The 27680-nt window shown below is 38.7% G+C and overlaps 1 protein-coding gene across 1 annotated transcript in view; it reads right to left on the reverse strand.

The window, feature by feature from the left end:
* Nucleotides 1-286: 286 nt before the first annotated feature.
* Nucleotides 287-27680, reverse strand: part of CLVS2 (clavesin 2) — a 50139-nt gene continuing 22745 nt past the window's right edge. Inside the window, exons 3-5 of the mRNA XM_014876685.2 lie at nt 10679-10789; nt 7950-8170; nt 287-3226 (exon numbers count right to left, since the gene is read on the reverse strand). Coding sequence (XP_014732171.1) covers nt 3139-3226; nt 7950-8170; nt 10679-10789 — 420 coding nt within the window. The 3' untranslated portion in view covers nt 287-3138. The remainder of the gene's footprint in view (nt 3227-7949; nt 8171-10678; nt 10790-27680) is intronic.

The following is a 27680-nucleotide window of genomic DNA, read 5'->3' on the forward strand; positions in this document are numbered from 1 at the left end:
TATATGCACATCAGCATGCATAATTACAACAAGATTTTATTCTACCCAATACACAAGAAAGGTAAGAAATTAAGAGGAGTTCCTCCCAAGCATGTGCATTCTGTTTTTAGCACTTCGATTCTGCTATAAAAATTAGACTGCAATTCCTATGGTAATAAAGATTGGAAAAAGTTTTCAGTCCAAATTCATCTAATAAAAATTGAACTACCTAAAAATATTTTCTACAAGAAAGGCGGAACCCTTTATGTACCCTGATATGTAAAAGAGAAATGCCTTCAAAGAATACTGAGAGCAGGTAAAGTATATTTATTTTTCTTACCCATTTCCATATACCTTTTCAGTATCACAACTGCAATTACCACTGTCAGAACTTGCTCCAGTGAAATAAAAGCTGCAGCCAAGAAGACCTGTAGTCCAATTTCTCAACAGAAAGAATCTTATCGAAAAAGCAATTTTGTTCTTGCTGAAAGATGAGGTCCCAGTTACACAAAATTATAATGTATCTGACTTTCACTTTCTGGAAAGAATGTATTAATACTCATTACCTTAAAATTGAAATCAAACATCAGAAAATATTACATAAATTACAGTTAAGTGCACAAATAAAGGATTTTCAAACAAAAATTTATAAGCTTCAAAACAAACTTTAAGCTTCATACAGTGGAACAGATTTGCATTTTTTTATTAGACAGGTGGTGTACTCTGAAATCAGCATTCTGCTGTCTTAGACCACTCTGGCCCATGTATCTAAAAGGATCCATGAAGATTTTGATCACCACTGTGTCACAGCTTATATACATGTGGAGTACTGACTAAATCCTGAAGCCCTTATAAGGAGAAAATTTCTATGATTGTTTTAGTTTTATCTGATAAGAATTTTTAAATCATAACTATGACAATATACTATTCTACTAACCAGAAGTGTGGAAATATATAACATACATTCAAATATGGCACTTATGCGAGTACTGGAGACACATCTCACTTATACAGCATGATTTTACAAGGAATTGAAAAACAGAACTGGATAAAATATAAGAACTGATCATTTTTTTCAAGTCTCTCAAACCACAGAAGTAGTATTAGTACAGTTTCTACTACTGACAACTTGTAGGACAGACTTATAAGAAGTTCAGGCTCCATATCTTTTCTCTCTGCATTTCCTAACACCTACCATGAAAACAGAATTAGGAAAGCAGAAAGGCAATGAGTTGTTCAGACAAGTTCCTGCAAGGTGATGGTGTATTAGGGCATACACTGTTTATCAGTGCTGCTAATGACCTGTGAAGTAAGAAAGCTTTATCTGTGTGTTGCCTGGGCTAATCAAGGGTGATGCTGGAAGAGTCAGGGTCGTCTCAGCCCTGAGAAACGCTGAAGCTGCCACCACAGGAGTTACAGCTAAACTCGAGATGACAGACCTTCAAGTTTTCACTCTCTGCTCTTAACTCATCTCAGCCTACCAAATCTTACAGCTGTAATCATCCTGGATGAGAAGAGGTGACCTACAACCAATAACTCTGAAACTTCACCAATCACTGGAGTGATAAAAGAAATGTTTTAAACTCTAGCACTTGGGAGGCAGGGTTGCTGTAAGCTATCACCTCCCCTGTGGTTAGTGTTTTCTTAACTAATCCCTGCACTGCCTGAACATGTTCCTACAATACTTCTAATTATTCAGATTTCTTGATGGGCACCCTGTGTGTCTTCCCACTCTGACTGTCAATTTAAGTCCTAGTAAGAAATTACATTCTCGCCTCAGCATACCACAGGCTGCACACACATCAGCCAGCACACAGAGATGACAGAGCCCCTATGTTTCAGCTGATTTACCCAATCCCTAGTGAAACCTGTTGCCCTTTTGAGGTAAAATGTATTTCTCTATTATGGCACATGTTCAGTATACATAGTTACACTACAACCAAAACAAAGGTGTCCTAAACTATAGGCTGAGACTACAACTTATTCATATTAATCTTTGCTTGGAGTGGGATGCTGTTGATCTATGGAAAGTTTTACTATTTTAATAATGACAGTGTCTCAATATACAATCTATAATATATCTAAGTACATTGAATAAGTATGATTTCTTGTATAAACCTGCAATGAAATATACTTATCTAACAATGTCACCTTGTATGCTTGTCAGAGATTGGTAAAAATATATATATATATATGTGTATCCAGTCTCCCAGTGCACAGGATTCAGTGATTATACCTCTGCTGCCAGGCTTTACTTTCAGATACCGGTTATTACACTGTATTTAGAGGACTAATGTCTCACTCCAAGGGAGAACAGAGTTCTGGAAAAATTCTCGATGTGCACCCAAAATGCAAGAGAAGTAACTCCAATGTGTCCCACATGACAACACCCAGGTTACGGTACCAAGCCAGGTTACTTTTGTAAATGAAAAGTTAGGGAAGAAACCTCAGAGACCCATACAGCTAAACAACAAAGCTATCCCAGAGTTGCTTCCAGTTCACCTGTCATCTTTCTCACAATGCACGTGCTTTATGCCAAATCACAATCCTTAGCCCCACTGTTATTTGAGAAACCGATTCCCACATTTAGGAAACATTCCACTGATTACAGCATCTCCCAAATACTTATATTCCCTCTTTATCTTAGCACACTATGTGAGCATTGCAGAAAAAATCCAGTAGCCAATGTACCAGTTGGCTTCCCATGGGAAGGACAACACTCAATTGGCTTTGATATTTTTCTTTGTTCAGTATGTTTCTCTCTGTGTATGTGTGTGTGTGTGCATATGAGAACATACACTTTTTCTCCTCTTTTTTATGGTGCACTTCACTGACATATTTAATAGTCACTCGTTTCCATAGCACTTGTTTACCATAACTTACAAAGTAAAATTGAAGGATTATATTGTATTTACAAACAAGTTGGCACTTACAGAATAAATTATTGATTCCTTTTCTTTTTTATTTTTCTTTTTTTCCTCCACTTCTTTTTCACCAAAGGGCATCCAGAATTCAGGCAGAATAGTAACACCTGCTGCCAATATGCTACATTAACATGAGTAAAGTAGGATTCCAGCTGTTACACTTTTTCCCAATGACTTGCTTGTTGCTGAGAGGCAGTGCCTTCCACCTCAGTTCATGTCCAATGCTCAAAAACTGTTAGTCAAGTGAAAGCAAAGGCTGCATGTTTTCTTCCTCATTCTTATCCATGCGTTTCAGCACCCCAGGATCCACAACTGACTGAGACCTGCAGAGGGACAACATGTTTATTTGACATTTCTAGATCAAGACAAATGAGGGTAAGCCTCAGCTTTCTTTAGTTTATTTTAAGTTCTTTCAGGGTTTAAAAATAAGGGTTCAGCATTACCCAAGCATCTGATCATTGCAAATCATCAGGAAATACCCTCACGGAGGGATGACAGGGCTTTAAAGGGCTTGGTGCTGATCCGTAAATATAGGAGAAAAAGGTGGAATAAAGTGGATCCTCTCTTCAGTGAAATCATGAAGCAGGGAGTATCCTCCACACACAAGACCAAACTAAGCTGTCCTCTGCTGTGACTGACCGTCTCTCCAGAAGGTTATACAGCACTGGGCTGGCAAAGAAGGTACAATTCAACCACTCAGCTGGCCAGTCACACGCTGCAATTAGCAAGATGTGTTAGCTGGAAGCACAAGTTGCTCCTTTACTGAATAGCATCTTAATTCAACAGTGTGAGATCCTAAGCCAAACCTAGGAATAGTGCCATGGTTAGTAGGATTTCTGGAGCAGCGGACAAATGTGTCAAACTCACTTTTCAGCTCAACTGAACAGGGCAGGGAAGGATGATCAGGGAAAATTCAGTGATGATTGTATAATTTCTCTAGATTCTCTGATTCAGCCCAGAAGCATAATATGGTACTGGTGCCCTGCAACAGCCATATGTGAAGGACAAAGAGGAAAACTGAGTCTCCAGCAAAATCAAAATGTTCCATTGAAAACAAAGCCTGGAGTGTTAAGATGGGGTCTCACAACAGCTATGGCTCAGCTTATCAAAAAACAGCCATTTCTGGGGCACAGTAAATGCAACCCTTGTTAGATGTTTCCTTCAGTGACAAAAACCTCACGCAGGAAATGCCTACTTCTCTTTCTTTCTGTAAAGAAGATTTGAGATGACTAAAGAACATGTGTACCTCTCTCCAATGCAGGCATCTATTTTTGATCAGTGGAAGCACACTGTGCCTGCAGCATTGCTACAGATTTGACCATTTAGAGGGCTACAGTGCAGAGAAAAACCTTTACAAATTCTAACCTTTCCAAAGATAACCATATGGAGTCAATCCCCCTCCTCTTATAAGCTGGCATCATCCAGTGAAACCAATGAATGAGGCTGATTAGGTCTTTCTCAAAAAAAACCATAAGAAAAAGTATCTGACTTAAAGCCTAGGTGAAAACTTTAAACACAAGGATATTTTCTAATAATATTTATCCTACTCTCATACTAATACAAAGAATCAAGAAAATTAGCTTTAAAAACATGATCGTCTCTCTTGTGATAAGCGTAACTTAAACTTTTTAAATTAAGAGTGTACAATAATACTCATCCTGAACACTAGTCAGTTCCTCAGGCAGAAAACTAAACCACTGAATTAAAAAGGCTTTTTTTAAATCTTCACAGGGTACCGTGCCAATGCAAAGCTGATTGAAAATTTGCTGGTGGGAAGCTGCACTCATGGAAAATCCAGTTCATCATGATAAAAATTGCTGTGGAAGCAAATGAATTTCAAAGGTTTGCCAACTGGCTATAAGTGCTAAAACTGAGCCTTTTCCTCGGCTGCCAATGACTGAGCAGACAGGATTTCCAGTTCTCATCTGGGCAAAACTGGAAGGGAGCTGGAATGGCTGTAAAACCTCCAATTCCCAGCAAGGAAGCTTTGGCCGTAAAGTCCTGGGGCCTCCAAAACCCCCAATGCCAAGGCAGGTGTGAAAACTGAACTGCACAAATCCTGATCTATGGTTTGTAAGCTCAGATGCCCAAACGCCTTGAAGAAAAAGAAGAAGAAGAAGAAGGATAAATAGCTTGTGCTCAGTTTTAAACCAAAATTTACTGTCATGCTTCATCTCATTCAGCAGCAATTCACAAGTGAAGGTATGTGAAAGGAAAAACATTTAAGTCTATAGCTCTTTCTCTTCCACCTACATCTCCCAAATAACTTTATGAACATTACTGAATATATTCTGAGAAAACACATTGAGACACAGTTATTCTACAGACTTATACTACAAAGTCCCATTGCAGAGGTGAGGAACCAAAGCACAGCTCCTCTGCGAAGTTTATCAACACAGACATCTGCCCTGCTGGGTTAGGTGAGGAGAGGATGCAGGTCTCCAGCTGGGTGCCTCAGGATGACAGCAAGGGGAGAGCACAGCCACAGGCTAAACCTGACTGCTGAGACAGCTGCAACGTGGCCAGGTGACGTAAACAAGTTCTCCCCAGAGGTTTGTGCTACAGGTGGCATTAATTCCTCCTTATCTCCATCATTCTCCCCCCACAGTCAACCTTCCTTTCAAGGTGAGGTCATCCAAGTCAAGGAGATCTGGAGGAATGTCAGTGGTTCACAATGAGGGAAAAAAGTAAGTAAGAAAGAAATGAATTCTCAGTAGGATTTTGGTTTTAAAAAGACATTCTTTCAGGACAGTAAACTAATTTTAAAATGGTAAGGCAAATTAAACAAGACGATTGTTGATGATCTACTAGATGCTTGTGAAATTATTTCTAAGCTAAGCATTTTTCATTGCCTTAGTCATGGTTGAAAATCTTCTGCACTGATGTATCATACTGACTGTAAGTTTAAACTGAGAGAAACAACCCATCAGTTGCTGCACCCAAGTTAAATTTAATTTTTAATGAAATAGAGTTTATCTGTTTTATCTTATCTTTTCTATTTATGTTTTAACAAAGTCTGTGCACTTAATATACTGGTCTTGGGACTTTCTATCAGTCTTAGTACTAGCACAGTAAGTCTACTTAGTACTTTTTATGTCCAGCAGCAGGAACAAGGATTCCAGCAGATGCTGAAGGCATGCTAACTGAGAAATAATGCATAGAAGGTGAAGAAATTTTAGCATAATATTATATAGATACAGATTTCAACGTGTTTATTTTCTGCACTAGGTCTCCTACTGTGTTAGTTCCCCCATACTGAAAGAATGTCATTTTGGAGCTTACACTGAAGTGTAATACAGTATGAAAAGAGTTTTCAAGAACAAGTTAAATGAGAATAAAAATTATTTGAGAAAGAATTAAGAATCTGGTCAACTCACTGCTTTTCCACTGATAATAAGCTTGACCGGGACAATCTGGAAAACTCTGCTCCAAATAGGCTGCTTCAAAAGGACTTGCCACACGCCTTCACATAATTTTTTTGTTGCACCCTTGGATGAAATTATTTACTCCCACAAAATCGTTTTGCAGCAGAAAGACTTCTGCATTTCAGTTCCTTAATTCCATCCTTCTGTCTAAGATAGGTTCTCTATTATCTCATAATTCTTGTGTTACGTGCAAATCATATATGTGTATTGCTCACCTTTCCCCTCCTCTGGCTCTTTTTCTCAGTCCCCTTTTCTCCATTAATTGTGTTAGTTACACAATTCTATCTTCATATATCTGGGCATTGGGGATTTTGGAGGCTCTGGGAATTTATGGCTAAAACTCCCTCACAGAGAATTTGAGAACAGGTTTGCAGACATTCCAGCACCCCTGTTATATAGTTTCAATATAGTTTTAGCTTCTTATCCTAGCTCATTTCTATCCAGTTTCTTGCTATTTCCCACTTTCAACAGAGTTTCTTTTAACACAAAATCCTTAAACTTTACTGCTTTTTTTTCTTTTTTTATTTCCCATAGCAATCTTACTTTGTCTCATCTGTTTCTACAAAAATATCTCCCTTTTAAACCACACTGTCCTTCCCAGTCTAGGCAATATTTTCCAGCCAAAATCATCTTCCTGGCTGAGAAATCTGAAAATATTTGATCCTGTTTGATCTGTTTCCAGAGTTTCTTTCCCTTTTGCATTGCATGCTGTCTCCTGAAACTGGGTTCCCAGCCCAGCATATCCTAACTTAATTTTAATGACTTTATATATTGGTTTCTGTCTTGTTTGTTCTTTTCTGATCCATTGCTAGCCTTGCCCCTTATGAGCTGCACTCCGACTTTTTCTGGCCTTCCTGCTGCCCTTTCTGCTGCCTTTTCAATCACAGCTGTAATCTTTACCCTTTCCTCTCCTACTGCCCTGGAAAGCTGGGATCAGATTCACCCCTTCCAAGTTAATGATCTCACTGCTTCCATAGTTACTGGAGAGATAACTAAGCTCTTCCTACACTTTATTCTGAATGGTAAAATGCAGCAAACAATAACATTGTACCTTTTCAAAGGGAAGGATATTAGAATGCCAGGACATTTGTGAAACTTGAGTATAACAATTGGCACTGATTTTGGTCCTGGTTCCCCTCATATTTTCTCAGGCATGCAGTCACTATGACTGATGGTTCAGATGCTGTAAATGTCCTGGCACTAACAGACTGGTGGATATCAGGCAGTGGGCTATGAGATGGAGGAAGATAAGAGCTAACATCACCACACAGAAAGATAATTGACTCAAATTTACTCTTTACACAGAGGCTCACTCCAGCTAGCACTGTTTCTCTAATAAGTACTGTAAGCTGAGGTGACATAGCAGCTTATTCCAAAGCCAGTGCTGTGTACACAACCTATATGGCACCACAGAAATAATCAGCTGCACTGAGTTCACAACTCACATGGGTAATAATCAAGGCCATGATGTCGCATCAATACTGATATTTTTAAGAAAGGAAGAAAAAAAACTATTGTCTTTCTATATAATAGACTGAACTACCTACAGCTTCATAAAGGAGGACGAAGGCAAATGTTAACCTCATGGCAATACTAGAAGACACTAGTACCTTTAACTCACCTTTTCATGGATTTGGGAGAGAGGTCCTTTTCTATATCCTTTGCAGGAGTGTTGTAGGAGTCTGCATTGCATTCACTGTCATCATCATATTCATGGTCCAGCAGTGTTCTTGCCCACGTCCCCATGTCATAGGGGGGCAACATTCCTCCGAACTCTGAAGGCAGGATCTCAGGGTGGATGAGCTGATGCAGGCTGTTGAGGTTGTTACCGTGCAGGAATATCTGTATGTACACATGCAGGTAAAAACAGAGGGACATCACCAAAAAACATCAAAGCCCAAATGGCACCGTCATTATTAGGAGGATATTGTACAATTTAAATATTCTGGTTGTGCGGGGCTAACAGAGGTGCAGAGGAAGGCACACATCACCTCTGACTTAAGCATGGTCATACTATGTTCATAAATCTCCAAAGTGATTAAAGCATAAATAACTTAAAATGTTTGCAGGGAAAAGGATTTAGAGTGGGGTAAGAACTGGTGTTTGGTAGCTAGATGGACAGAATATTAGATAGACAAACTGCCTTGTTAATCTCTTGTCAATTGCTCTCCCTAATTCTGTAAATTAAATGAATAAATTAAGATTATAATAAATAAATAAAAATTATATTCACCATATACAAGAAGGAATATATATTGGCTTTCAGTATGCAACCATGAGTTCTATAAATAAATAAATTGTGCAGTGTAACAACAATAGTGCTGGGCATATTTTCTTCCTTAATCTAGTCATATCAGTAACTGCCATTTATACTTGACAATACATGAAGTAAGTAATAACAGTAAATAATCCCTGTGACAACACTGAGGGAATAGCTGATGGACTATTTGGTATTTTCCATCAATGTGTTTGTAAACTGATGTTCATATATACTTTACATTAATACATCAGTGTATTAGTGTGACGTGATATGAATATTTGTATTTATGTTTATGTTTAACTTTAGTTTTTCCCCTCAGAAATCTTTCACGTTCCACTTCACCTTGCAGTGATTCCTTGGGGCAGCTATAGCCTTAGCATGATTTGTAAGAGTTAAATTCAAAAGGCAGAAAGACAAAGACCAAATATATGCTTGTCTTTTATTCCTTACTTCAGACCACCTTCCAGTCACCTGTGGACCCAGGAAAGTTAATATGACCATGCAAAACCAGTGATTTTCTTCCATCTCAGAAAGGAATTTATCCTTTTGTGAAAGAACATTTATTGATGGTGAAAGCTATTTGCTTTATGGTGCCTTTACATCCACGTGTTTCACTTCTTAGCAATTGTTTTCATATACAGCCTAGTACTGCATTTATCTGAATGTAACTATCAGTTGCAAAGCTACATGACAAATTAAAAAAAATACATAATAATTCAGGATAAAAATAACAGATAAATAATAAGCCTGATTTAAAAAAAATCTAAACAGATTTCTCTTAGGTTTGAGGCTTTTTTTTTCCCCAATCGTTTGTTCTGCATCTAACCATTTTTTTTAAAGCTGATCTTAAATTTTATGTGCTGGTCATAACTTTCACATTTTGACACTAAGTTTAGAACTGTAAATCAATATTTAACCATCTGACTACTTTCTATAGGTATTTGGTATTGACAAAAAACAGTTGTAAAAAGTCAGCATTTCTGAAAATATATGCTATCGATTCATGTGTCTAAATAAAAATTTAGGTGCTAACTGATAAGCCTCCGTGTTCAACTGCCTTATCACCTGTTTTTAATGCTGTAACACTCCTATGAGCTGCACTTTACTCCCTAGTTATGCATAGGCAGCACTTGAGTTGAAAAGGCTTCAGACGTATCTGGCACTACAATGTTCTTTGCAGAAGCTGCAGTCAACAGAGTGCAACTGAATCCTGCAAAATGGGGCTTCATTTGCATATTTATAACAGATATTACATAAAAGGCTTTGTGATTTATAGTTCAAAATCTGTAGATACCACAGGCCTCTCAAGCATAATCTGTCAGTAAAAAACAGCTCAACACCAAGGATCATTGTGGCCTTGCAGAGTGCGTTTGAGGAGAAAAAAATACTGAGCTGCTTAGGGAGCTGATTCCATTAAAAAAAAATCATCATGTTCTTTGCAGTGTCATTGTACATGATGTTGATTGTGTTTTCCTGGATGACAAAGTTCCTGTTACAGAAATAATATAATTCTATATGCTATCACCACCAAGCTCTAATTTAACTGCACTGATGCAAATGGTACAAATTCAGCAACATCTCAGAGGCTGCTCATGCTTATGCACAGATGCATGCACACAAATTCCCTTTTATTGGCTTTCATTCAAATTAGTATTTGCAAACTAATATTACTAGATGCCAGCTGGGTATTTTAGCTCATGCTAATGTCAAGGAAATCACACTAGGAAAGGACTTTGTAGTCACGAACTCTGTTTTTAAAAGGAAGACACAAATAATTTTAACAGAAATTAAACAGAACAGAATTGAATACAATCTTAATAGAAACTGTAATGTTGGCAATATTTTTTATATAACCCCCAGGAGCAAGCATATGCTTGCATTTTAAAATACATTTAAGTGCACTGCTTGACTGTGTCCTTAAAGGATAATGTTGTATAAGTTTCTAAAACAGTGGAAGGTACTCTTTACAACACAGATATATTTAAACAATATATTTAAACCTTTTCCACCAATAGCAAGCTGATATCTCTTGTTAATCTACTTTATTAGATGACAACTGCCAGGAAATGGACAATTAAAAAGAAGAATACCCTTTTTCGTGTCTTCTCCTTTAGGAAGGGTCGGATAACTGTGTAGAGGGCATGGATATACCACGGCTGATTGACGAAATGTATTCCTCCAAACCGAGCTGGAAAGCTGTCCTGTGTGCCACAAAACAAATATATTTGAGTGAGTTCTTAACATATGTAGCACATGCATCAAATACTTTTTTTTTATTTTTCTGAATGCCTTCATCTTAATAATAAACCTTTAACAAGAAATATTATTCAAAACTTCATCCTCTCAGTTGAGTTCCAACCAACCACACCAAGGAGCAACACACCTTGGACAGAATAAGTGTGCTGAGATAGCTTTGCTATTCAAAAAAAGGCACAGCATTTCTAACCTCCAGAAATGCTTTAAACTTTTATGATTTGCCCATACTCCATCTATGCAATGCATTTTTCTCTTTTCCACTTCTATGGATTTTATTCATTTTTAATAGTAACAATCTCAAATTTTCCAGTGTCATTGAAGGGTGTCACCTTAAAAATAAAGTGTAAATCTAAACTACTATTAAAAATGTCTCCAGTATTATCCATGTTTCATAAAACTGAGACTGCATTAAACATTATGCATAAACCGTTATGCAATATCCATGACAGTAATTCTTGTCACATCGTCAGAGGCCTTCTGGGAACTCAAATGTAAGGACAGAATATCTGTAATGAAGCAATGGCTTTTCTTTCTTACTTGCTGAAAATCACAAGGGGCAGATAACTCACTAGGAAAAGATTCTGATATGCATTTTCAATTTCTAAGTCAAGAGAATATGCCAGAGGGTTTGGCAGTTTGAGGAGGGCAGCCACTCTGTCCTGGAATTGCCAAATTCCTTGTGTTGTCCTCATTTTGTCTTTGCCTGGTTGATCATATGCACAAACAATGCAATAAGCCAGCTCCTGTCTCCTAGAGTTGCACCATTGAGGAAGGAGGAAAGAGATGTAAACAGGTGCAGTCCCCTTTTGTTTTCATGGCTTATGTCAGAACCTTCTCTTAGTTATACAGACTTGCTAAATTAATGGCTTTCATTCGAAGCTTAAATCAACAGGTGACACAGCATAGGCAGCCATGGTAGTCACTTAGATCAAAACCAGGTTCCTCACAGCAGCAGCAGCTCCTGTTTGACCATATGGTAACAAACAAGGACATCCTTTCCAGCTACACCTCCTCCTCTCCCTCCTCTTTTCCTTCTCCGATGTGGACGCAATAAAGGCAACTTCAAGTCTGTGCCACTGGGATCAAAGGCTCAAAAGGAGGCAGTCAAATGGTCTGACATGGTGCTTTGTGCAAATAGACCTATTTTGCCTCCTCTGGAGACAAGAAAGGAGGCCTTATAGAAGCACCCAGCAGCTTAAATGTAAGCTGCAAAGCACCACTTGAAGCATAGGGTCATACAGCACACACCAAAAAAATGGCCAAGAAAAAAAATCATAAACTATTGCAGCCAATCAAGAACTGCCACAAAAGAAAGGCAGAAACTGCAGGAAGGAAATTTTTCATTAAATGTTTCCAGATAGGAATATATTTTGAAAACTGCCTGCATATCCACAGAGTATTTCTGTGAATGTGTTTAGACCTGTGGGAATAACGAAGTACAAATCACAGACTCCTCTCCAAGGATACATTCATATCCTATCAGGCACACCTAACCCAGGGGTCCTTTACAGCAAGGTACCTGTTGCCTTCAAATTGTAACAACTTCCCGGATTTTCCATCACGGAGGCAGTACCTTGGACAATAATTTGCAGGGAGGATGACAACCACAACACACATCGCTCATATCTGGCTGGCCAGAGCACAACAGTCAATGCAATCAATGGTCTGTTTTGCAGCTTTTCTCCAGAAACTTTTGATTAACAGCAGCTTTGAAAGAAAACAATCCTATCGAAAGATTGCTGCAGAAGCCTCATTCTGCTAAATGCCCGATTCCTGTCGCCACTAACTAAATGTCAAACAGGATGGTTGATAATTTGACACATAATTCACCCTGTTCAGTATTGTAAATCCCCAAAAACCTTTCTGAGGACACAGCTGTGATGTGCAAAAGATAGTAAATTATGTTTGTATCACAGTGATTCAACAAATCCATTAGGAAGGATAAATCACTGGATGACACCTTAACCTTTAGTTAGAGGAGATACAATTCATCTACAGAAGGTTGTGTTTATTTGGATTATCACGGCTGGTTCTCCAGCAAAGAAATCCAGTGCTCCATGTTGCATACCATGCACAAAAGAGCACACACCTAGAGCTGCAGAAATCTCAGCAGAGCTGAAAGTCACACACAATTTGTGAATAAGGACAATCTGTGAATAAGAAGATCTCAATAGGCAAACTGACATGTACAAACACAGATTCAGAGCAGAGTGCCAATGGCATTTGTATTCTAATGTGGCCTCAGAATGATCTGTATCTTTTTAAAGATATAAAATTTCCAGCACAGAAAAGGATTATCCTTGAAAAGTGCCACTTTGACACATCTACTATCTTCTCCTGCACCTTGGAAACCATTTACATGGAAGATCACGAATATATGTGGAATGATCTTCAAACAGAAGATTCCACTTAATCTTAAAAGCCAGTTTATTTCAGTGTTTCTTAGAAATTTTGAAGACATTTTCTGGAACCAAAGAAGATGTGTATCTATCAGTCTTTGTGACTGAACTGAGGTGCCCAGATTCAGAAGCAACTTCCTAAGGTGTAATTAGAACTCCAAAAAATTTGTGCCAGAAAAGAGAAAGGGTGATTTGGTCAGAATGATCCTGCATTGTACGCAGTGCTAGACTAGTATTCAAAAGCTGCTGAAAGTAGATCCAAAAGCAAACCTCAAAAGCACCTGCTGAAAAAATAAAAAAGCAGAATAAGCAACTACATCTGCTAGAGAAACAGGTGTCAGAAGGTTGTCTTGCTCTTCTCAGATGTACCTGATTTCCACATGGGGATTTGCCAGACAGATGGTCAACCTACCTAAACAGCAGGCAGGAATTTCTTTCAAATCAATGATTCTTCTGGGGTTTCATGTAGATTAGGTTACAAGCACCGTGGCAGTCACAACTGCCTCTGCAGACATGCTGTACTTCAACAGATGAGCCTGTAACCCATGAATCACACGAATTCTAAGTAAAAGGAATCTCTTGGCAGAAAACAGTAAGAAATGGAGATCAGCTGTAAAGTGAGCTGTGCTTCTGACTGGAAAAGTAATAAATCTGATGGGGAATTACCAAACTGCAAAAAAGATCTAATTATGTGTACACAGGGGGTGGATTTTTCTTCACATTCACTGTAACCTCTGTTTCAGCAGCAGAACATAACCTTTTCTTTCCTCTGATGAGCACAGTTTGTGACATGGCCATGCCATAGACACAGACAAGCAGGCAGTTACCACCAGAGACCACAGGCGCCCTGATACGAAAATAACAATTAACAGGTGGCTGCCAAGGAAGAGGCATGCCCCTACACTGCTGTCTGCAGCACTGGGGGACTACCAGTGCACTGGCAGCATCACAGAACAATCCCTCACTGGGTCTCCATCTCTGGTGAAATGGTTCTGTGGACTCACAGCACAGCAATTTTAACCTCTCTGACAAACCTAATTTGTACAAACTATCTTTACAAGCTTTGTCTCCAAGGACCCAGCTGCTGTTGCCTGCTACCACCCTTGGCACATACTAAGAAGCCAGGTTTCCACTTGCCAGACACCACATTCCACCCTGTACTAGGCTTGGCCATCACCTGAGTCAGCTCTCAGGGTCTCACAGAGGGTCCCCTGCTCCCCTTTGGCCAGCAGGAACTCTTACAGCACAGGCAGTAACAGCAAAACCAGTATATTAAATTATCAACAATACTTATGAGAGGAAAGTGCCGAATTCCTACTGAAAACCAATGTGAGCCTTCTTAATGGTGTCAGGGCTGTTATCATATCATAAAAATTAGCCATCTTTTTCTCTTTACCAAATGCAAAAAATCAAAGAACTTCTTAAAGGCCATAGCATTCTTCACTCCTTGAGCATCATGTCTACATTTAAATCTCTGAAGTCTACTTTTAATGAAGCAGCCCTCCTAGCTGAACTCAGGACTGTAACCAAATTTGTTTTGAAGTGTAGTCTCAGAAACTGCTGAGACCACTGTGTGCCCAAAGGTGCTTTGGCAGCCCATTGTCATCAGAGCCTTAAAAGTATGCTGCCCATCTACAGCAACCAGACTGTCTGGACACATCTTGCCACATTATTAACATTGAGAGAGTGCTTGGCCATGTGAGCTCTGGGGTTATTTCTGAGGGTTTGCTGTCCTTATGTGCAGTGAAAATGTTTTTGCAGACAGTCTAGAGATGTCCTTCAAAGGCCAGTCTAGACAAATATAATGAACACACTCACACCCTTTACTTAAGGCTGCACTTGAGTGCTCTGATTAATTCAGCTGTAGCATCTGCGGACAACAAGAGGTTACAAAGTCAAAACTGCATCAGCTGTATCTTCATAACAAAAATTGCATGTTTAAAGAAAGTCTACAAAACTATTAATATCTTAACTGTGATTTAAGACTTATTGCTGAAGATAAAGCATTCGTCCTCCTTTAGCTTTTCTGAGAAGTCAAGCACTTCAGGGAGAAAAAAAAATTATTTTGATGAACAAAAATAGTATCTTTATAATAGAAAGCTCTACTAGAAAGAAACTGGAACATTTTGTCTGCTACAAAATGCATCACAACTAAACTTAATTTTTAGCATGTTAAAGAGAAGACTATGGAAACTCATGGAAAGAAAAGGCTCTGGCTAGAAGGAATAGTTCACATCCTTAATATCCAAGAGCTGAACTACAAGAAGAACCAACAGTCACTGCCATCTACATCAGGAAATGACACCCATCTTGCTACCAAACTAGAACTTTCACCAAAGGTGCTGAAAAAACAAGGCATCCCTAATACCAAACTTCCTGCCAACATCCATCCATGACATCAGTATGCAATGTCTCAAAACAAACAAACTTTATGTCAAGACTGATCACCTATGCTCAAGACGTGCCTGGAACCAGTGGTGATGATTGGATGATTAGGAGACTGGAAAGTGAATCTTTGGCATCTAAAAGAAGTTGGGTTGGATTTTTTTAAGGAAACAGATGCTAAACACACTAGGGAGAATAAATAACAGGTGAGGAAAGAACCTTTCAAAACAAAAGACAATGCTGACACTGAAAGCTGACCAGGAACACAACTAGATTGGAAGCTGGTAGACAGCACTGAATCACCAAACATGCAACAAGACTGGCAGGGAGCAGCACCTGCCAGCACCCTAACTCATTCTGAGAAAATTGGTAAATTCTGAGGAAGCTAAGCTTCAGGTTGTCTAATGACACAAGACTTTCCCTCTGCACCTCTTTGTTAAGGCCCTTTAAGGTTCAGGAAAAGAAAAGTCTCAGGTATTGAAATTTTGTTTGACACCTGGAACAGCTGCACTAGTGATTTCCCTCTGTAAGACTAAACTGTTGTTCTCTCCTAGTCTGAGCTTGTCATTTTTATTTTACAATGTTGAGCCATTTCTAAGACAAACAAAAAGTGCCCAAATAAATTTTTGTTACTGTGTTCAACCAAAAGCACAGTACCTAAAGGCAAATTAACATCATTCAGTGACATTCCTACAAAATAAGATTTAATTATCTAGAACTGGATGTTGTCATTTTGCTAGGAAGCTCTCAGTGAAGCAATTTGACTTTTGGCAGTCCTTTTAATTTCTATTAGTCATTTTATCTTACAGCTCATATAGAACTATGTTAAGTTGAATGAAATGAGAAGAGAGATGGTATCCATCCAGTGAGAATATTGCTTTTATATTGGAGTATCTGCTTTAATTTCAAATAGTGTTCCATCTTTCATTCCAATATGCTACTCATAAAAATTATATATTGTTTAAATTAATTAGGTGGGATTTAAAAGTCTCTTGACCATATGTGTCTGCATGTTTATATATAAATATAATAAAATTTAAAACCTACATAGATTTTGTGCTTTCAATATTTGGATAAAGGGATTATACCACTCTCAATTTTTAATTAGGTGGGATTGATAAAGAAAGTATTTTGTGTAAAACCTTCATTTTCATTTGAAATTACTTTATTTCTTTGCAAATTACCTTTCATTCAATAGTTTTAACTTTTTTTTAAAAAAGTTTTAATTAGAAATTGTGAAATTCTTTTAGAAATTTTTCTTTGTTTTAATGGGGATCTGGTGTTTTGAACATTGGTTCTCTGCCTATTTGTTTAGTTTTGACCTTGAAAATGAAGGCTTTAATTTTAAATAAGAAATTAAAAATGCTGTTTTTCAAGGACAATACTGCTTTCAACTATCAGCACTGCCTCTATTCTAACACTTCATTTGGAACATGGGATACTAAAAAGGGGGAAAGGAACCCAAAAATTTTTACAGCCTGATGCTATTTTCCAAATCAGCAAAGCCAGAAAAAGAGTAAGAAGGAGGGTAGAAGTAGTTTATTCTATTCTGTTTTCTACCCTGTGATGAAAATCATTCTTTACAACAGACAATTATCAGATGGTGATTTTCTCTATGGAAATTCCCATAGGGAAAAAAAAGCCTGTTTTCCAGGCAGCTTGTGAATGTCTTATTAGATTAAGGTTACAGACAAAGAGAAAAAAACACTATACCACAAAATGCTGTGCGTAAATACAGTAGCAATACTTTCACAATACTGATGGGACAAAAATAATGTGGAAAATTACTGCATAAAGGATTCCATGTCCAGTTCCTGAAGGCAGAAGTCTTTGGCCAGGGACTGTGTAGCAAGAGCTGAAATGTCACACCAGCACCTCAACTTGTACCACTCCCATCCTGAAGTCACCCTCTTTTTGTCACTGAGACTGTCCAAACAGCCCCTGGTCTCTGCCAAACTGCTGACCACAGGATTCCTGTCAGGATGCTTTTCATCATGAAGAAAGCTTCCCACTGGAATGAGGTCGTTTCAAAGAGGAGCATTAGTATCTACCAGATACCACCCCTCTTCCTTGTACCTGATAAATTTCACACATGAGTAGGTTAAACAGCACCTGGAAGTGAAGGGATACTTTAGGATAATGTTAAGATGAGGACTGAAAGAAACAAGGCAAGGCAGAAACCATAGAAATAAGATAAAAGTGAGGAGCAGAAGAGATTAAATTAAAAAGGGAGAGATATCAAGATACTACTATGATCCACAAGAGAAAAACATTCCCCTTGTTACTTCTCTAGCCCCTTTTCAAAATTTTCACAGGAAGGCAAGGAAAGAGAAGTAGAAAGTATTCCTGCATGGAGGATCCATGTTTTATAGTCACATGTCAAGACTGATTTTGCAGAGCTAAACTCAAATAGGGTAAATAAATACCAAATCTTATATTTTCCATGTAATTTCATATATCATTCCAGCTGACAATCTCCTAGGACCAGACCTAGCCTAAGTATTTTCAGTTCAGGACAGACTTCTGTCAAAATTTGCAAGAAGCTAATCTGAACCTGTCCAGGCAATGGAGTGCACACGTCTGCAGATGTATAAAGTGAAGAAAGATCCTGCACAGAGGCAAAAATGGATGTTTTCAAATACCACTGCATAGCTATCCAGTGCCAGTAAGTTACTGAGTTGAAAGATACCATTTCTACAACCATTCATTTCTCCCCTGGAAATGGAGAACTTCTAAACGGGTGCCTACAATTTTATTATTCAAAGCTCCTTCAGAAATGCAACTCTCAGTTTCTGACAAGATGCATTAAAACTGGATTAGCCCTTTGTAACTTTAAATTTACAACAGTACAATAAACTGAAAAATATAGAGTTTCAAGAGTTATTTCATGAGCCATGTGTTTCCTCATACTATGAGGAATCAATCTCCATCACTGCAGTAAGCACTAAGACCCATAATCATTTTAGCCATCCAATTTTAATCTGTCACTCCATGCAAATCACAGTCCTGAGAATTGAACTGAACCGTAAAATTGGAGTGATAGTGATTTAAGAAAAATCAGCTGAGAACAGCCACTGAGATCTAGAATGCAGCATAATTAAGCTTTAAATTATTGAGGAAATTGAATAACTGACTTGAGATCCATTAATAAGTATTATATTTTATTAAGAGTAGAGGTATCATGAACTATGCAGCATACATAGTTTCAAGAGGTCAGTTCCCCACAGGATGAATCTATTTCCAGTTCCAAAAAGTGTTCAAATATCTTTGTCATAGTACAGAATGAAGATTTATTTCAGCCTTTCAGCTTTTAAGAAAGCCTTAGTCTGAACAGCTCAGCTACACTTTATCTTTTCAAAGGTGCTTGAAAAGATATGATTTCCTACATGCTAACTCCACTTCAGCTTCCCTCTTCTTCTGCACTCTTGAGTGACTGCTGGTGGTACACATATGCAATATGTGCCTGGGAATTTCAATATTGTTTGAGGGAGAACTGCCATTCAACTTATTACTCTAGAGGACCATAAATCACTGTTGTTGAATTCTAACTTCAAACATCAACCCCGTGTCTTTGTACAGCCATATGAGCATGGGTGTCTCTGTGCTAGCTTCTGTGGAGGAAACCTCCCAGTAAAAAACAGAAATTCACAACAACTGGGAAAATAAATAGCTACACATTTTACCATACATATCTAGGACAAGGCTAATGTGTTTGCTGTGCTCTCAGGATATGCAAGCAATGAAGAAATGTGATGGTAGGATCTCTCCTAAAATCACGCTTTTGAAACTCTTGAAAATTAATGTGTAAGGAGTTGGGAAATCAAAACCAGAAATGCAGATGTCTTCTTGCTAAGATAAAAGCGAACCTACATGAATGTATTCTCAGCAAGGGAAAACAACAGTAGCCTCAGTTCACATCACACGGATACCCACTGAGAAAAGAACTCAACTCTGAAACTGTCTGGAATGTGGAGTCCAGTGCTGGGCTCCAGTACAAAGCAGTACAAAGCAGACAGAGCCATAGTGACAGAGTCTGGCAAAGGGCCAGGAAAGTGACTCAGGGATTGGAGCATCTCTCATATCGACAGAGACTGAGAGATCTGGGAATGTCCAGCGTGGAGGAGAGAAAACTCAGGGGAATCTCAGCAATGTACAGAAACACCTTAAGGGAGGGTATAAGAAGCTGGAGCCAGGCTCTTTTCAGCGGTGCCCAGTGATAGGATCAGAGGCCATGGGAACAAACTGAAACACAGAAGGGTCCTTCTGAACATAAGGAAACCATATAAGAGCACACAGTTCTAAACAGGTTAGACATTGATAAAAATATAAAATCACTGAGGTTAAATAGTCTTTTTACCTGGTATTTTTTGAACCACTTATCACACTTGTGCCATTTTTGGAATTCCTCACCAGCAGAAGTAACCAGCGTGATGATAGACTCCTCAAAGGCAATTAAAAAATTATTTGCTGGTAGATGTTAATATTTACCCTATACAAGTTGCTTAGGCTTCTTGGCTTGGCTGAGGTCACTCAACAAGTGACTGTCAAAAATGTGCTTGGCTTTCTCCACCTAAACTAAGGCTTACCTTACCTGCAAACCCTGACGTTTCATGCATCACACTCTCTGAACCAGGATGACAAAACAGTCACTGCCAAGCTGTCTGCACAACGCTGAACAAGTTCGGTTTCCAAAGGCTGGGAATGAGCTGCCTCCCAATTCTGACACCCACCAGTGACCCCACCTTTTCAGAAATGTCAGAGAGCAACACAGGGAGCTCACAGACCAGGGGAAGTCAGCAACAGTCAAATTAACTCCATTCATTAATGACACCTCTAGAAAAGAAGTTCAATTTCCATTTTGAAACTGTCAATTTGCTGCTCTGCTCTTAGCTCTAGCAGCATAACAAAGGGTGGTTACATCTGAAAGTATGTCTTTTTTCTAAATATAGCATTATATACAAAGATATGGCTTTTGCATATGTAACATCTTCGGATGTTTAAAACTAGAGATTGCAAAATGTTTATTGCTCTACTGCTAAAGCCTTATTCAAATTGTAGCATCGTAAGTGCAATGCAATCTACTAGACCAGTGTAACCTACTTTTCACGGGAAGCCGAAGAACGTATGCAAAAAGATCCTCCTTCTCTCACCTTCCATTCTATCTTTCTGATTTAGCCACATTCTGATTTGCAGCCCTCTTCTACAGCATGGCTTACATTTTCTGCTTTCCTCTACTCCTGTCACTCCAGTGCTAGTGGTTGATGCTAAGCAGAGCATTAAATCCCCAGTACAGGGATGAGGGGATGTGTGAGTGGATTTAATGGAAGGCAGAGAGAGCCTGCTGGCTGTCTCTGGCTCCCAATGCATCCAGGAGCACCACAGCAGCATCGTGCCATGCTATCAGTGCCACAGCTGTGCAGCTCCAAAGGCCCCTGCTGTGGCCACCGTGTGCTCCTCAGAAGGAGGCTGAAAACACAAAACTCCTCACTTCAGTGAGGATACCATTAAACATTAAACCCTAAACAAGCTTCTACCTCCGCTTAAATGAACAGTCAAAAGTCATTCCTCAGCAACACAGGACAAGCTGAAATAAAATCAGATCCAATGCTAATATAAGCAGACATGGCCTCTTCCAACCTTACCATTCACAAATGGATGCTGTTGTTGAGACCATGTCACAAAGCTCTTGTACCTGTGCAAAAAAATATTTTAGCCAAGCAAAATACTTGTTAGGTATTAAGAGGTGTGGGGGTCACAGCAGGATGCAGGTACAAACTCAAAATGTACCACATTTTCTAGACATAAGACATCTTCTATTGCCATTGAACAGAACTGCATTGAAATCCAAAAGGAATTAGAGCGCGTGTTTGTGTGTATAAAAATAATTATGCCTCAAAAAGCAAATTAATCTCTTTTAAAAAATTATTAACATGGATAATTTGGCAATTTCCAGTAGCCTATTCACTTTAACATAGATTTAAGAGCTCAGACTATCAGTGTAGGACAAAAAAGGCATTTCCTATCTAGGAACCAGAATCAGTTCTTTGTGCCCTACTGGTAGATCAATTATGTATTAGAGCTGCTGCTGCTGCTTGACTTTTAATCCACATTAGTTCACAGACCCTAAACAAATTTGATGTTACCGTATTAAAAAGGGAAAGCACTAGCATAAGTTATACATAAACAAAAATGAAAACAGATCAAGCAAGAGACCAATTAATCAGTCAGATGCTGGCAGTGAGGGGACAGGCTGCCTACTGCCAGCACACAGGGAAATAAGAAATACAAAGATAAATAATTTAAATTCCCTTAAATGTAATTAAATCCAACCTGGAATAACCATAAGATAATTTTTAACATGTATTTTGCTAACCTTAGTTTTGGCAATTCAGACAGAGAAATTTGCCGATGTGTATATGGGTACAGTGTTGTACTATAACCTATTATACCTGTTCTCATCCTGAATAAACAACACTTCCAGCCACATTCTGGATATCAGACACCAACTGTATGCTTAGCCATTTCAAGACCCTGAATGTGTATTTACTGAAATAGATCATTTAAAGCAGTACTTCAGTCAGCTCTGCTCATTTTGGAGCCTGGCTGATAAATCTTCACACGTAGCCGAAGCATTAAAAAATCTTCCATTTTCTGAGCCCAAGTTCCTGCATCATCATATCCACTACAGTCTTTCAGCACTAAAATTAAAGGCAGCATGAATATTTAAATGTTCTGTAACAAGAATGCAGAGGCTATATATGCCAGTACACAAAATGCAAAAGCTACCTTAGAATTTGAGTTCACTGGATGGATGGAGGGAAGGAAAGTAGATATTAAAAAAAAAAAAAAAAAAAAGCAAGGGGGAAATTATCTCAGAATTCTCGCTAGTTATTGCTACTGCCCTAGGACCTGTAGTTTGAGTGCTCTAAGCTTCCATTTCCTTACAAAGACAATGTTATTTGGTTGAAATATTTTTTCCTACAGTGCACAGCAGTCTCTCCTGGAGATAAGAACAGATACAGCCTAGAGGTAAATGGGGACATGAGGTGTCTGAATGCTCCACTCAATGCTGGCAGCTTTCCCAAAATTAAACACCTCAATTTTGACCTGTTTGATACTTTTAAAATAAAATCCTCTAAAAAGGAGACATTTTACATAAACATTTTCTTTTAGTCATTATGGAAAATTTGTGATTCTTCTGAGAAAGGCTTTAGAGTCAAAGGTTATAATGTTTCTGTATAAATTTTTAGCAGAACTATAGCCTTTGTTTTTGTGGATAAGAATGCAGTATCTTGGAGCTATTCTAACAGATTTCATTCTGTTACTTGCTGTGATCATACACAACACAAGCTTATGTCAGGATAAAAAATTGAATTTCATGCAGATTTGATATGGAGTTATGTGATGAAATAAATCACAGACAAGCACAATCCTTGTGTCCCAAGACACCCTCAGTATTCAAACAGATTGCTTTGTTATTTTAAGCTGTCACACTGCTGCAAATTTCATCACCCAGTCCTGTGGCTGTGACAGACGTCACCTGCAAAGTGAGGCCATGCTGAATAACCTCCAGGTGGAACCCAAAGTGATGCCCAATGTTTGTTGGCACTTCAGTAATTGGCTCCTCTCCTCCACCTCAACTCTGCCCCAAAGTTCCAGCACAGCTGAACAGCTGGTGTGCACACTGAAGCTGTCAGCTTTCAGCAGGAGAAAAGTAACCAAGGTTCTCGACCATTTCTGCATATATAAAGTGCCATGGTGCCATTGTACAGAGAAGCATTAACCTCAATGACTTGATCAAATAACAACTCAAGGAATCTCATTCTGCCTGTCTAAATCCTCTCTGTACTTTCAGCTAACTCCAGCATTTTTACAGCAGAATTCAATTGCCTCAAAGTGTCATCAAGAACTGGAAAACACCAGACACGATAACTTATCCAATGTAAGATGTGATCATCATGGTGAATGTTTTAAGAGTTTATAGCAAGTGGGTCTGATGAGCTCGACTTGCTCTGTGACATTCCAGTCCTGCTACATCAGCCTGCAGGGGTGAGAGCAGGTTCACCAAGGATCTCCAAAGCAATGTTCTTCACATACAGCTCACTCACTTGAACTCACTATGCACTTGCAATGATTTGATTGTATCGGGTGTACTCCATCACTTCTGACTACAGAGACAGGCCTTTCCCAAATAAAATGTACCATAAGAAGTACCAAGGTACACAAAATAACATTCTACAAAATTCCAAGCAGCATTCATACTGCACAATTAACAGCATCCAGAAACATTAATGGAGGAGAAACTCAATTATCTATACTGTGAAAATGTCAGATTAAGTTATAGCCACCGTCCCTCTCCCAAACAATTTGGAAGGTAAGCAGAAATCAAGCACCATTTCCAAAATGACCTTTGGATGTAGCTATAGGCTTAAGTTAACAAAAATAATAATAGTCAGGACATAACCACTACAGCAGAAAGGAGCAGCCCTGGGCATGTCTGTTTTATTAGTACATAGTTACACTCTCAAAGATTTTGCCCACTGGCAGCTGCCCATTATAAACCAGCAAGAAACTCAGGAAAACATGAAGCAATTTTAAATTATTATGCCTCATACAAAACAAATATATTCACTTTCAAGTGTTAGCTATGGATTTTAAAAATTTTATTCATTACACAGATTAAACCTTTTAAATACCATTAATTAAACAGAGTGGTTACTCAAGCACTATGAGGTCTATTGTGTAAATACATGTTAAGGAGTCCTGAGAGATATTTTTGTTCACTACAGTAATCTCTACTGAATAGCTTTTTTTTTACAAAAATTAGTATCATACAAATGGTTCTGTTCATATCATCTCTGTTGAAACTTTTATTGTCCATATTCGGTATAGTCTGAAATGGTGACTAGAAATGGCTGCAAGATACAAAAAATTCTCCACGCAAAATAATGCATCATTATTACTGTGTTAGCCATCAGGTCATTAGCATCCCAGTTCGTTTTCAACAGGACTGAGAAATGTATTGTCATTTATAGTTAAGGTAAGTTATAATGTATTAATTAAGTTCTGTCCATATTCCAATTAATTCAGCAGGTAACTCAAAAGTTTCAACCAAGAACCCTGGGATCTGTAACAACATTTGGTAAATGGGGAAAGTGAGGGAGAAGAGCCCCAGTCTGAATATCAGTAACAAGTGAAGGACACCAGAGCTCACTGATCAGCAGACCTAGGGAGAGCACACAGGGGTTTTGGAGAACCTCACTTACAGTGACATAACTGCCTCTGAGGAGCTGGACTCTGCATCAGGTGAGAATCGCGTCCAGTCTGAGTACACAACTGATAAATCCAAAATAAATAAAGTCCGCATGCAGGGTTGTAAATGTTGATGATAATAACTATTTTTGATCGTCTTAAAGAGTAATTCATCTAGGCTATGTGATTCTCCCTTTTCAAAACAACATACTTGTCTGAAAACAGTTCTCCACTACTGAGAATCTACTGAATGGTTTTTTCTAGGTAAGAGGCTTCATATGCATATAATAAAAGCAACTTATTCCCTATCAGCAGTAGGGAGAACAGCACAACCCCAGTGGGAATAGGAGATAGATTAACAGATAAACTGAATTCATAGTAAATAAAAAATGTGAGCAAGACCTTCGCACGGTTTTGCATTTCACAGAGAAAAAAATTCTTTACAAGCATTTTATAGTTTTCAAATAAAACTCTCCCTCATTGTGTTGGTTTTGTTTGACACCAACACAAATACAGATGTAGCTGTGTTTACAAAAAAACTATTATCTTTTCTACAACACTATTGTTAAACAAGTGTTGACAGATTAATATAACTCAGCATCACTGCAAAGACCTTACAATGTATTCCAATAGAGCAGAAAGTTTATAAAATAGATGCATTGTTGCATGATCAGCAGGCTGTATATAATTTTATATAGTCCACACAAACTGTAATTCTTCCCTGATCCATATTTATCATACTGGCATGCGCTTTTCAGCACTACACAAAACAAAAGCAAGTACAGATGCTATTTACTATGAAAGCATGTGCACAAGTATATGCATCATCTACATGCATCAGTTTCTACAGATGAAAAGTATTCCCAGTGAGGATCATACTGCATTACTTTGGACATGGCTTCCAGCCAGGTAGGGAAGATACCTTCTCTTCAAATGAGAGATCTAAAATAATGCCTGAAGCAAGTATCAAACCAGAAGTCAAAATTTTGAAATTCAAGCAAGTAACTCTCTGTCCAACCTGGCAGGCCTAGCTTTGTTTAAATCCATCTCAAATTGACACCAACTCTGATGATCTCCATGGATGGGCAACTGCTGCCAACTCTCCAAAGCTGCAGGGCTTCAGAAGTGCAGGAGGCTGCACCAGAGCTTGCAGGGGTATGAAGATGGGCACAGAGAAAAAAAGAGAAAACATAAAGACACAGAAAAACACCAGCATCATGGATGGAAAAGTTTGGACCTCCCACACTGGAGCATCTTGTCATGCTCAAGAGGAAATAGGATTTGGATCAGTTTTGGTGAAAGTCACCTGCACACTCACTGCAGGTAAGCACAAAGCCTTTTCTGCAAGGATGGAAAGCTGCATTCATTACTTTAAATGTGCTGACTAGTAATTTGATTGTTAAAACTAATTAAAGATATTTAAAAGCTGGTTTGACTCACTGTTATGTAACACTAAGGGAAATTAGATCTATTTTAGGACTCTAAAAATGAGGGCAAGACAAATGGCACACACAAACATGAGCCTCTATCCCCAAGTCTCACTTCACAGTTTTGATATCTCCAGGCCTCAACACACTCACCTGTTACCTGGGAAACATCATGGAAATTTGACTTTCCAGCACCAACTCCTCTAACTCTATGCTTGATGACATTTTCTTGCAGTGACAGCTCCTATTTTCACCCCTCCTGCTCCTTCTCATTAACATGTAAATGCATTACAGTACATTTCATTCTAAAAGAACTTGCTGTCCATCCCATTTCTATTTTATGGGTAATGCTCAAGAAACAGGATGCTCTCAGCTCCTGCATTATCCATCCTCTCTGCCCTCTCCCCAGTCTCCCTGATCCATGCCAACTGTCCTCCCCAGGTTTCAGTGCCATGGGTCACCTTTCACCATCCCACTTCAGCACTCATTCCTTGCTCACTTCACACTGAACATGATCCCTAGAGAACTCCCTTTTCCTAGGAGCATTTCAGTGTCATTCCTGTGTCAATATGTATATAACCTCAATTCGTGTCTCCCACTGCCAAGCCTCACCCATCACTACTACTTGCCTGAAAGCTCACTAACAACACTAAGCCCAAATTCACTCAGTTTTTGTTTTTCCTAGTGTTGCAGCAATCCTCACAATGCACTCAGTCAGCAAACTCACAGCCTTATATTTCTCTGTAAAGTCCTTTTCTCCTCTAACACCAGGGTCTGCAAGATAACACCATGTCTTTCCACATACAATGTTGTAGGGAACCTGACCCTGTTATCTTTAATATCCTACCACCACATTTTGTGCTGCCTAGAAGTTATTCTAAGGGTTAAGGGGTTTTTAATCAATATAGGTTTGATGAGCCCAGGGCTGTGAATTTCAGTCCATGTTAACAGGATCAATCAAGAGACAAAGGACAGGAACACGTCAACCACCTAATAAAAATAAAAAGGGAAACTAGGCTGACATTATTTGGGTGACCAGAATTGTGATCTATGTGAATTCTGACTGAATTCCCTTCTAAGTTTTTATTGGGTGTTGAAAAGAAAATCAAGGTTCTGAACAAGGAAGGAGTGAGAGAAGCAAGCAACACCTGGCCCAATATGATGCACTAATAGCAAAAACATTCATTCTGAAACCATCTGCTCTGCAGCAAAACACGTCTCCTGCAATACAATACGTGAGTCAAAGCAGATTATGCCCGGGCTTTGCAGCAGAACATGGAACAAAGCAAGTCATCCCAAACCAACCCCCTCATCGACTGATGCAAGGTCGGGAATGCCAAATAAAAAGCTGAACAGCATGGCAGGGCTCCACT

This window comes from Sturnus vulgaris, chromosome 3 (genome assembly GCF_052056855.1).
Source record: "Sturnus vulgaris isolate bStuVul1 chromosome 3, bStuVul1.hap1, whole genome shotgun sequence".
In the NCBI taxonomy this organism is placed as follows: domain Eukaryota; kingdom Metazoa; phylum Chordata; class Aves; order Passeriformes; family Sturnidae; genus Sturnus; species Sturnus vulgaris.